This window comes from Cavia porcellus, unplaced genomic scaffold (assembly GCF_034190915.1).
Source record: "Cavia porcellus strain 051 isolate PalLab524CR breed Dunkin Hartley unplaced genomic scaffold, mCavPor4.1 scaffold_9, whole genome shotgun sequence".
NCBI lineage: Eukaryota > Metazoa > Chordata > Mammalia > Rodentia > Caviidae > Cavia > Cavia porcellus.
In genome coordinates this window covers 92,681,162-92,694,076 of record NW_026947492.1, presented here as the reverse complement: position 1 = coordinate 92,694,076, position 12,915 = coordinate 92,681,162, and the positions used below count along the sequence as shown (strand labels likewise).

At 38.1% G+C, this 12,915-nt stretch overlaps 1 protein-coding gene across 5 annotated transcripts in view; it reads right to left on the bottom strand.

The window, feature by feature from the left end:
- Positions 1-418: 418 nt before the first annotated feature.
- Hps5 (HPS5 biogenesis of lysosomal organelles complex 2 subunit 2) overlaps positions 419-12,915 on the bottom strand; it is a 38,303-nt gene continuing 25,806 nt past the window's right edge. For all 5 annotated transcript variants that reach the window (XM_013149889.3, XM_063256826.1, XM_013149897.2 and 2 more), the window contains 7 exons: positions 12,205-12,325; positions 11,710-11,865; positions 10,934-11,053; positions 9,458-9,571; positions 7,377-7,483; positions 3,287-3,557; positions 419-1,191 (listed from right to left, as the gene is read on the bottom strand). In XM_013149889.3, the coding sequence (XP_013005343.1) occupies positions 1,131-1,191; positions 3,287-3,557; positions 7,377-7,483; positions 9,458-9,571; positions 10,934-11,053; positions 11,710-11,865; positions 12,205-12,325 (950 nt within the window). In that variant the 3' untranslated portion in view covers positions 419-1,130. The remainder of the gene's footprint in view (positions 1,192-3,286; positions 3,558-7,376; positions 7,484-9,457; positions 9,572-10,933; positions 11,054-11,709; positions 11,866-12,204; positions 12,326-12,915) is intronic.

Sequence of the window (12,915 nt, the reverse complement as noted above, 5' to 3'; positions counted from 1 at the left end):
AGACTCATGGTCAAATAACCCAGCACAGCCACAAGCCAGGGGAGACCAGGGGAAGGGCCCACGCTTCCCACAGCTCTAACAGTGTGAAGCCTGCTCTCCCTGACCAGCTCTTCAGCTCCATTGTCACATCACATGCAGGTGTCTCAGGTAGCATGATAGCAAATCATGTCTAGGTACTCTGGCTGTATTATAAATGACGGGGGGGAAAACTCAGTTCTTTCAATGCATTCAACACTTTACTCCATGCTGAGCTCACCTTCCTGCAAATTGCCCCAAAACAAATCTCATCTATGTTCTGTCCAAATGAAACCTTTTATCTGCTTTTATATTTATTATTAATATGCTATAAATGTATGGGAGCCTGACAAATGACAATCCATGCATATGGTTTAAAATAACGTAAGTGCTTGCCACAGTCTTGTTAGTACTCAGCTTTCTTTTATTATGGCTTTCAAACACAATCTTTAAAAGTGCATGATTTTCCTGGGCTACTCCATTTAGCAAAATTTAGAGATTACATTTCCAGAAATGAATTAGTCAATTTATACAGGTTCAAATTAGAAAATGTCAAATAAATACTGGGGGGGGGGAATACTTTAGCTCAATTTAGATAGGGAAATCTTACTTAAATATCTAAATTGAACTCTTCATATTTCATTTATTTTGTGTTAATTTTGTTATTACAGGATTATTTTCAGTTATTTGTAGATTGGCTCAGAAAAGATTGAAGAAGAATCCAACTTCAGTTAATAACATTATCTTGATGTGATAAAAAGGTCCTGCTCCCCACACAGGAGCCAACAGTGGAAAAAAGTTCCCCCAGCCCACTACCCACGAGCAAATAATACTATGCTTGAGAATAAACGCTCCACGACTCCACAACTGGAAACAAGCACACGACTTCAGTAAATGAGGACCCACTCCTCTCCCATTCCAACTTTGGTTGAAAAATGCTGAGGTCACAGAGCCACACATGCCAATGGCACAGACACTGACTATAGTCCGGTGAGATGGCAGGTTTTTGGGCGATGCTTCATCTCCAGTTGAAAATGCATTCCGAAGATTCAGGAGCATGATTCAGTGCTTTGGTTTGTTTTTCAAAATATTATTACATTCTGCCAAATCTTCCATTAGGTCTGCTGAGACCACAGGTACCGATCACATTTTTCAAGCATGCTTTGTATCAAGGCTCTGAAATTTCAAAAGGGGATAAAAAAAATCATTCAAATTTAGTTATTTTTTTCATTCTTTACAGAAGACTTAAAAATCTAGAGACTTACGAGAATTCAAAAAATAAAATGATGCTGTGAGTCAAAAGACCTAGTTTGATATCAACACGTCTGAAGACAACCTGTGGAATGGTAGAAAAGAACAACTAACATGATTTTAAAATAGGCGAAAGGACTTGAATAGTTATTTCTCCAGTGATACTATACGAATGGTCACCAAGCAAATGAAAAGATGCTCAACATCACTAGTCATTAGGAAAATGCAAAACAAAACAATATCCTCATAGCCATTAGAATAGCTACTATTATAAACAAAAATGGAAGCCAAAATAAACCTCTTTCCTAAAAAAAAAAAAAGGGAGGGAGGGAAGGCACGAGAGAGGGAGGAAAGAAGAATCCTTAGTTACATTTTTGGTGCTGAGATGAAATACCCAACACCCAAAGTTAAAGGAGCAAAAGTTTATTATTTGGTTCAGTTTGTAGAGGTTTCAGTTCACAGTTGGCTGATGCCAAAAAAGGTGGCATCGGAGAGAAGCTGCTCATAGCAGAGGAAGCAAGCACCAAGTTACAAATGACAAGCGACAACCCTCTTTCCGTCCTTTGTATCTTAGCCAGGCTACTCACCCTTAGGGTAGAGGGCATTCATATCCTTAATTCTAGCACTGTATCCCTTATCCCAGCATCATACACCCTCACCCAGCCACCTCTGAGAAGCCCCACATATGACTGCATGAGGCTTAGGGGTATATCTAGACACAGCCATAACAGAAAGGAAAAGAGTGAGTGTTGATTAGGACATGACAAATCTGAGCTCTTATGCACTGTTACAAGTGTATAATGGTACTGCCATTATGGAAAGACAGAATGGGAATTCCACTTCTGTGTGTGTACCCAAAAAAAATGAAAGCAGGGTCTCAAAGGGATGTCTGAGCACCCATTTTAGTAGCAGCATTGTAGACAATAGCCATAAAAGGGCTGGGGATTTAGCTCGGTGGTTCTAGCGCTTGCCTGGTAAGCCTGAGGTCATGAGTTCAATACCCGGTAACAAAAAAAAAAGCCTTAAGAGGAAACTCTCCAGGTGTCCTTTTGATGGACAAAAGAATAAACAAATGTGCTCTGTAAGTACAATAGACTAATATTCAGCCTGACACATGCTATGACATGGATGAATGCTGAGAACCCTGTGCTACAAGAAATAAACCAGACACAGACAGAAATCCAATTGTGCATGCCTAGTTCAAAAATTCAAAACTTGTGAGAAAATCTGGACTTTGAAGAACCTCAAGATTTCAGACTTTTGGATTTCAGTCAGTAGTCTATGAACATATCCCAAAATCCAAGAAACTTTGAAACCTAAAACACATCTAGTCCCTAGCATTTTGGATAAGGAATACTCACCCTGTACTGTATGATTCCATTCAGTTGATGTGTCTAGCATAGTCAAAACACAGAAATTTTTTTTTTTTTGGTGGTACCAGGGATCGAACTCATGACCTCGCACTTGCCAAGCAGGCACTTATGCCACTGAGCTAAATCCCCAGCCCAAACCACAGAAATAATAATGATAGTTTCCAGAGAGTTGGTGGTAGGAGAATGAAGCGCTATTATTTAATGGACACAGTGTTTGAGCTTGCAATAGAAAAGTCCTGGAGATTGGTTGCACAACAGTGTGAATATACTTGATGTAACTGAACTGAAAGCTTAAAATGGTTTATATGATAAATTTCATGTTCTGTCTTCTTTCTTCTCATTTGTTTTTTGTTATATGTATTTTACCACAATTATAAAAAGAAAAAAACCTGAGACAATTAGTTAGCTGGTATCAATAATATTCTTAAAGAACTAGATACACATTGTATTTGTGTACTTGCATTAATCCAAACATGATCCTGAATGAAATGTTACTTTAGGCTCTAGACAGAATCACCAGCTGACTCTGTCTCATCTTGAAAGAGGAACTGAGACTGTACAATGGTTATAGCCCCACCCACTTCTGCAAGTCAGGTAGGTTCCAATGTTGAAAGTGTCATAGAAAGGGCACACCAAACTGGTATTACCTCTGCCTTTTCTCAGCAATCCTCAGGATATCACAGGTTCTGGTAAATTTCTCTGATAGCTCGAGGGCCAGACCACATTCCTGCAGCAGTGACCAGGCCGGATCTGGGCCCGTGGACTTAGCTAACAAGAGAGCCACATTCTCCACGCTGATTGGGGATGGCCCATCACTGAGGCTCCCATTTAGCGATTCCTGGGGAGCTGGCCTTGTGCTCTTGCTCTGCACGAGATGTAGGAGAAGTTTCCATTCCTCCACAGTCTCTGGGATCCAACCTACATACAGACATAGATATAACATTGGCTCTGACAACTCTTTTTTTTTTTTTTTTGGTGGTGGTGGTCCAGGGGATTGAACCCAGGGCACTCTACCAAGGAGCTAAATTTTCAGTTTTTGGGTTTTTTGTTTTGTTTTTGTCTTTTTCTTCATTTATTTTAAGACACAGTCTCACTAAGTTGTTCAGGCTGGCCTTGCACTTTCGATCCTCTTGCCTTAGACAGGCAGTGCACCATGAGCACTCTCAGCACACTGCCTGCACACAGAAGGTGGTAAAAGCTGAGAAAGCATTTAATTCCAAAACCTAAACATATCTTTAAAACATCTCACAGTCTTGGCACAAAGTTTTCTGAACATCTAATAAATTGTTCATAATACACAGAAATCATAAAATTAGCTTCAAAATTCATTCACTCACTAAGTAAGAACTCATAGCATACTCCATGATAGGCACTAGATTTGCAATGATGAACAAAACAGAAATAATCTCTACACTCTTTACAGTCTGGGAAAAAGGCAATTTGAGTATCAAAATAAATATATAAAGTATATTAGAACTGTACTCTGAAAGAAAAGAATAAGAATAAGAGACAATAGCTATTTTTGTTTGGAAGCCCTGAGAAAAGCTCTACGAGGAAATGGCCTTTAAGCAAAAACTGAGAGACAAGCTCAGAGAACATGGGGATGTGGTCCACGGAAATGAATACACCGAGCAGCACGTATCAGGAGTGGAGAAGGAAAGAACACAGTGAGCTCAAGGAACTGCTTTAAGCCTATAGGGCATAAAGATAGCAGCAAGTAGTGAGGAAAAGATGATAGGGCCAGTCCTTGAGCATCAGCTTAAGAATCTAAATGTTACTCTGAGTTCAATGCAAGGGGTTTCAATGAGGGAAGCCACACAATTTAATTTTTGTTTAAAAGAGCCATCTGACTGTTGTGGGGAACATATGCTGAAGGTGGGCAAAAATGGAAGTCAGATAACCAGTTATGAGGCATTACAGCAGTTCAGGTAAACAGCAAGGATCAGAGTGATGGGTGCCTGAGTAAAAGAAATAGATACGAGATATATTGGACAATAAAATCAATATGCTCATCATTTAGAGACAGAAGTGTCAAGAGAAGACCCTCATTTAATACGAGGGTAAGAATAATTTTTTTAAATGAAAAAAGAATAAAAATGATGATACAGAATTTCAAAACAAAATAATAGGAGATTAACATTGGTTAATATATTGCATGTTGTTATCGTCAAAATAGTCATCCAGATTATAAGATACAGGCATATAAAAATGATCAAACATACAAATCATGCAAGGCCCAGGAAGAGAGAAAAGCCAGTTCACCTTTCCCATGAGTCAGCAGAAGCCATGCTGAGTCTGGGAAGAGCACAAGAAGCAACCAATTTGCCTTTCCCATAAGCCATGCAAACCATGCAGGGCCCAGGAAAAGAGAAGCCAGTTCACTCTTAAGACAACCAGTGCACGGGCTGAGAATCAAGAACTATTCCCCCTCCTCCCTGAATTAAGCAACCAGCTAGTTCAGAGGACAGGCTGAGTTGATAGCAACTGAGGTACAAAACTAACTAATTGCTTGTATTGTTTGATCGGCTTTGCAGGCCTAAGGCCAGCAGTCTGAGCATCTATTAGGAAGATAACAGTATGCAGTATAGCAAATACAGGTGATTTCCTTCTGTCTTGTTTTTATTTTTTTCTGTTTTCTTTTATTTGATTTTACTATGTCTGATGGTATGGACAACTACTGCGAAGATAACAAAATATATTATGGTAGCCATTTTTTTTTTTTTTTTTTTTTTTTGTCTTTTTCACTTTTATCAGTACCGGGGATCGAACTCACGACTGCCTGCTTGCAAGGCAGGTGCTTATGCCGCTGAGCTAAATCCCCAGCCCCTATGGTAGCCATTGTTGATTTCCTATTATTTTGTTTTGAAGTTCTGTACCATTTTCACTGTTTTGTTTTGGTTGGCTTTATTCTGTTTTATTTTGTTAGGTTTTATTCTCTTTAAAATAAAAAAAGAAAAAATGATCACACAATGAAAGCACAAACTGTTCTTTCTGATGAACTGAGATTAGCAGTACAATCATCTATCTTGGGTGTATATATACATACATAACACCTCTTCCCTTCTTTCTTCTCTGCTTTCCCCATCCCAATTCTTTCCTTTTGGTTAGTTGCTTTCACTTTCACAATATCTACTGTACATTCTATACCTTATTTACTCTTTCAGTTTTTACATTAAGGAGTCAATATGATATTTACACATCTGATTTATTTTACATGAGTATGGTCTCAAGTTGTATCCATTTACCTCTAAAAGCCTCAAGTTTATTCTTTTTTATAGCTGAGTTGTACTGCATTGTATAAAAAATACCACATCTTTTTTATCCATTCCACAGCTGATGGGCATTTGAGTTGTTTCCAAAATCTAGCTATTACAAATTGTGCCACTATAAACATGGATGCACATATATCGCAGTGGTACAATGTTTTCAATTCTTCTGGGAAAATACTCAGAAGGGTAGGGTAAGAAAACTCTTTAAGTACAATTATCAAGCTGGTCACAGTGTCATACACCTGTAATCCCAATACTTGAAAGTGTGAGGCAGGAAGATCTCTGTTTGTTCAAGGCCAGCCTGCACCCTACAGTTCAAGGCCAGTCTGAAATATGTAGCAAGACACCATCTCCAAAAAAATTAAAGAATTAAAAACGAATTTTTGAAAGATTACTTCAGGGTAAAGGATATAGCTCAGTGGCATAAGCACCTGCGTGGCAAGCACAAGATCCTGAACTCAAGTCCCAGTACCAAAAAAAAAAAGATTAATACAATTATGTTAACAGAGTATTAGCTGATATTTATTTTCTTTATATTTCCTGAACTTTCCATCTTTTCCAATAGCCAACATGCTGTATTCTTAAAAATACAAACCATTTGTCTTTTTCCTTTTCTGGTTACTTTTCAGGAGACTGACCCTCCTGCTTCATTTCTGAACTAGAGAGACTTCAGTAATTATAGCTACAATGATGATGTCTGGAGCTAACCCTCTCCAGTCACTAACTTTCCCTAACTTTCCCTCTCCCATGCCCACAGGGCTGAAAAAGGCTGTAAGGAGGGAGCCTGGGTCTTTCTGTGCCAGGAGCAGGGCCCCCAGGCCATGCAATTGGCATCCACACCTGGAGAATGCAGCAGCAGTATGCAACTGGCCAGGGCCATCTGAGGGCAGCGCATACTCTGAGCGTGTCAAAGTCCTTCTGCCTCTCATTAGTGTCGGACTGATGAAGACTTAAAAATAAAAAGTATCAAACGTCTGTGAAGGGCTAGGGAATCTGATTAGGACTGCATTTTAAATTCAGTTTAATGAGCACAAATTTTTGACTACTTATTAAGGCAACATGATGAAGTAAAAAAACAAAATAAAACAACAACAACAACAAAAACCTGAGCACAGGTTTTGGAGACAGGCCTAGATCTGAATGCCAGCTCTAGCATTTACTAGCTGTGTGACTTTTGGGCATTAAGCTGTCCTGTCTGAGTCCCAGTGAAACATCTGGAAAGTGGAAATAACCACAGCTCTTCCAAAACAGCATCTGACAAAGGCATAGTAAAGTGCTTAAGATGAAGCAGACAAATAGAAAAGATTTCATAAAATATCAAAGGGTATAGATTTTAAAAATCCAAGTATGAAAACGAGCTAAAACTACATACATCATCATTAAGATGTTCATCATATTTCTTTAATGAAAAGTCTAGAGAAACTTCAGAAATACTACCCACAAGAGTAACCCGTTGGGACATACGCACCATTATCCCCTGTCATCAGGCTCATATCATTCAGATACACGATATTGGTGAAGGCCTCTCTTCTTCTCTCCAGTTCCAAGCACAGAGTGAGATATCCAGGCCAGAAACTAAGGAGAACATAGTTGGAGGCAGTTCAGGCATCCAAAGTATGCTGTCTACTATAGTGATCACTAGGTACATGTGGCTGTGTAAATTAATTAAACGGGGTTGGAGACGCAGCTCAGCGGCAGCACCTTCCTACAAGGTACTAAGTTTGATTCTCATTACCAAAAGAAAAAAAAATTAAAAGTACAGTAAATTCCCAAAGAACATATGAGTAGGGAACTTTCATAGGTGCACTGTATAAGATTCACAGGTCTACTACATAAGACTCACTTGGTCAGATTACAAATAAATCCAGAACAGGGAACTTACTGTAAATAAAATTTACAAGTCAATTTTTCAGTTGATCTGTCAATATTTCAAATATTTGATGAGCACACACAGCTAGTGGCTGCCTTATTGGACAGTATGATAGAATATTTCTATTATCACAGAAAATTCTATTAGACAACTTTGATACAGAACATTTAAGAAAAATTACATTTAAAGCCACACACCAATTATAAAGCATTTGTGCTTCACATACTTTATAAACTTTATAATTCAACATAAAATTAGTATATCTTTTCTCCAAATATGCAAACTATGGAAGTTCGCCCTTGCTCTTCTTCCTTCGATGGCTGTATAACAAATCCCACTGCATTTTCCTCTGAGAATCCCTGGGGTTCTATCAAACATTTACCACTGTAGGAATGAGACACTGTGAGGGAGAAGAAAGACACAGGTTTCTAAGAAACACTATAAATCCAGGTAAAACCATGGACAACATCTACACAATAAACAATCTCCTCTTGGGTGAGTGGATAATAAGCAGTCTCTGGTTCTCGCACCTTTTCTGGAAATGTTCCTCCCATCTGACCCCACCCTCCAACTGGCCACTAACAGATACAAATCCCCCCCCCACCGTCAAAGGCTCACCTTTTCCCTAAGTCCTTCCCCAGTGATTCTACTGAGCCTATTTTGATCTTGCCCTTCTCAGAAATCCTTTATTCACAATAACTGAGATCCAATACTTAACTAGATTCCATCTACAGCCTGAAAACTGACAACTGAGCAGAGGGCCAATCGCTGTTATACAAGAAACAGGCACAATTATCAGCATATGTAAAGATAAGGACAGCTACTACGAACAGAACGAGAAATGCAATGATAGTTATTATTGCTTCTCCAATGTCAGATCTTGAAGACCTAAAAAGCCTTCATCATCCTGTAATGATTTGATTAGTTCTGTAATATGCAGTATGTATTTAATGTGTGTGAAGATGAGGACAACTATTTGGAAGAAACTAGAGACAATTAGATAAACAGTGAAGATCTCCAGTGGACTTGCTTTATAATCTGTATTTCTTTAAAGTGTTTTTTTTTTTTAACTGTTTTGATATGTTTAATTTTACCCTCTTTAAGATATAAAACAGGGGCTGGGGATTTAGCTCAGCAGCATAAATGCCTGCTGTGCAAGCAGGCGGTCGTGAGTTCGATCCCTGGTACGGATAAAAAGGAAAAAGACAAAAAAAAAAAAAACAGATATAAAACAAGTGTGTAGGACTGATAACCATATTACTAAGTTTTTGTTAGATCATTGAGCAGAACTGTTGGCAGTGTCACTATTTGAATGTCATTTTACATACTTTACTATTGTAACCTGAACAGCTATTTCTAAGATGACAATATGTAATTTATCAACTGGCGATTTCTTACCATTTATTTTTCTGTAATTCTGTATTATTTCTACCCTTTTTTATCTCCATGTATTTTTTTTTTTTGTTTCTTTCTCTTTAAAAAAAAAAGAAAGAAAGAAACAGGCACAAAACTCAAAATGGAAAAACATTTGCTGTCTCTTAAGCAAAAAGGTGTGTTTACTTTTATGTAGCAATTGAATTGCCAAATGATAAAGCACATCAACTCAGGCTCCTAACTATGAGATTATCCACCGAAATGACTCTAATCCTAACTTCAGTTTCTATGAAATCCTCACTTACCCACAAGACTTGCAGATGTCAGTCATTTTCTCTTTGGTAGTAAAATCTGCAGGAAGTTTAATTAGATAAAGGATCAGCTGACTGTAACCCCACGAAAACAAGTGTGAATGAGGCCTGTATAATGAAAATGTTAGTAAATTAGCAAGACAATAAACTCTACAAAGCACTTATTAGTCACCTAAAAGGTAAGAATACAGTTTAATTATATTCTATTATTACTATATTTTCCAAACATTTCTATTCAGCTTTTGAAAAATTAAAAATGGCTATTTTTCCTATAATCTCTTCACGTTAAAAGAACAATAAGAAGGGGCTGGGGATTTAGCTCAGTGGCATAAGCACCTGCCTTGCAAGCACGTAGTTGTGAGTTTGATTCCCGGTAACGATAAAAATGAAAAAGACAAAAAAAAAAAAAAAAAAAAGAACAGTAAGAAAGTTAAAAATTTACTGGGTACCACGGCACCTATAATCCCAGTTATTTAAGAGGCTGAAGCAGAAAGCTCAAAAATTTGAGGTGAACCTGGACAACTGAGAGATCCTGCCTCAAAATGAAAAATAAAAAGGGTTAAGGATGTAACCTAATCCATGACAAAATGCCCCTGGTTTGGACCACCATACTAAAAGAAAAAAAAACTGGAAAGCTAGTGGGTAGACACATATAGGTCGGCAGTACAGTGCTTGCCTAGCATGCTAGTAGCTCTGGGTTTAATTCCATTGCCACATATACACAAAACCCTAGATATTTTAGATCATCAAAAGCAAAAAGAGAAGCCTATAATTCCAACACTTGCAGCCATTGCACATCCTTCTAGATCTTTGCCAGGAAAAAGACAAAGTAGGTATTTTGGAGGGGCTTTTAAAAATCTTATCCTAAAGGAAAATTCAAGGGACACTGCTGATACAAGTACCAGCATTTATCTTTCACAAACTATTTTTTAAACCCTAAATCAGGTTATACCTAGAAAACACACATACATGGGTTTTTTTCTCTAACACATGTTTATTCACCAAGAGCGCTTATGTGGGTCTATGAGAGAATTTTAAGGTCAGTTTAACTCTCTAAAATGTGCAAAATGTTCCATGAATATACATTTTTTTTCTGAAAGGAATTATCAGATTTTTATAGGATCAGTGACCAAAAAATGTTCACCAAGAAGTACATACAAGCCGGGCATGGTGATACATGCCTGTAATCCCAGTACTCAGGAGGTTGAGGCAGGAGAATCATTGCAAATCCAACCCCAGCCTGGGCTACAAAGTGAGCTCAAGGCCAGCCTAACCTGCATAGTAAGACCCTGTTTCAAAAAGACGAAAAAAAAAAAAAAAATACACACAATCTCATTACTACTATGACTTGGGTCAGTGTCTTCCCACAGCTGCTCTTGAAGTGAGCCCAGAATGGTGTATGTGAATAGACTGGTTGCATTCTAAAGCAACATCAGAGCATAGTTCATAGAAAAAGAACTCCCTCTTTACCTGGGGTATCCTTCATCATCCACAGTACTAGTGCTTGGTGGAGCATCATGGGACACTGCCAACAGTAGCCAATCTAATCTCATGGACTCTGGTTGTAGAAGGGACTCTAGGAAAGATGATCTGAGAGAAAATTGGGGAGAAAAAATCACCAATCTTCATGAAAAGAAACAAAGTGTAGGGGTACAAAGAAAATTTGATTAAGGAATCAATGTAATAGTCAAAAATGACTTGAAAACTCTTTTGCTAAAAAATATCCAGAAATGCTGGTGAAAATTTTAGTCTTCTAAGTGAGTAACTGAACCTCAGAATGGTAAGGAAAAAGTCAAACAGTGTGGGAGGAGGAGAAATAAAAATCAGTGGCAACCACCCATGGAGAAAGAAAAATGATGAGTCAGCTTGAAAAGAGAAAAAGAGCTGGAGCTGAGATCTACACCCAAAAGCTGGAATACTGTCAATGAAAAGAAGTGGTGGATCCACACACTGTTAGAGACAAGAAGTTTATCTGCTTTAGCCTGGGCCCTGATTTAAGGCTTTAGTTTTGTAATAATGTGCTAAGAATCCCCAAGAGAGGGAAAATAAAGAAGTGGGCTATTAAGCGTGACAGAATGGTACCAGGCTATTAAGCGTGACAGAATGGTACCAGACTTCCCAAACCCTCCATGTCATAGCAGGCGCAGCAACCTTGTGGTAAATAGCAGGAAAATGCTACACCAGCTGATAAAGGATAAATGGAGCACTATTCAAAAAAGGCAGGTGGATAAACACGCTCCCCTCACCGCTGGTCTTCAGGTCTTGATTTCACCAAACTGTCTAAATACGCCAGAAACTGAGCTGGATGACGACGACAAAGTTGCATGATATCCGAAGGCAAAATGGATGGATAAAACCTGATCAAGGATCGAAGGGCAGATTCCCCAAACTTCTCATATAACCTGCATTTTAAAACAGAACACATTGTTCAAGCCCAGCCATGAAACTTAGCAACTTATTGAGACTATCTCAATGAAAGGGCAGGGGGAGATGGATGCTGATATATAGTTCAGAGTGAAGAGCCTGAATTCAGCCCCCAGTATCATCAATAAATAAATATGGAATACATTAGTCTCCAACTTCAGTGAGGCAATGTGCTTTGGTTACATTGAGTACTCACTGAAATGACGTTAAACAGACAGTAAGAGGCTCCCGAATTTGAAAATGAGTAAAACTTCAGAAACTAAGACACAAAAAAATGCAAGGCTTTTATTCGTATAAACAACATGAAGACAACCTACCGGACAGCATAAGCAACTAACAAAGGGCTATCAAAAGGGACAGAGTCATCCAGTAACTTTAATCTTGTCGGTAGATCTCCTTCTCCCATCTCCACATATGTAGGGTTGGAACTTGCCATTTCTAAAAAATAAAGCACATCCTTTCCTCTGCATCTCTTAGCTGCAAATATTGACTTCATGAATACATTCACTCAACAACTATTAGTCACACACCTGCTTTGCTCACCAACTACATTCAAGGCCTGTTTGTTAAGCATTGTAGGAGAGACCAAAAGAAAAAAAAAAAAAAAACAAGATGTAATCTCTATTTTAAGGACCTTAAAATCAAACAGAAATACGGACTGGAGATTTAGCTCAGCGGCATAAGCACCTGCCTTGCAAGCAGGCGGTCATGAGTTCAATCCCTGGTACCAATAAAAAAAAAAAAAAGTTAAAAATCAAACAGAGATAAAGCTATTATAATCTGTAAATAGGCAAGGAAAGAAGTAGTGAATACATAAATATTACCCTTAAAAATTAGTGTCGGAAGCTATATATGTCTATCATAGATAACTAGAGACATAAATATATAACTATCACAAGCCGTTTATATATATATGTACCATTAATTGCCACCCTGCTCTGTTTTTTTCTAGGAGTGGTAGCCTTCTTCATCTTTTAGAATTAAATTAATTAAATTCAATAAAATTAATATTTGCCATTTTTTAAAGT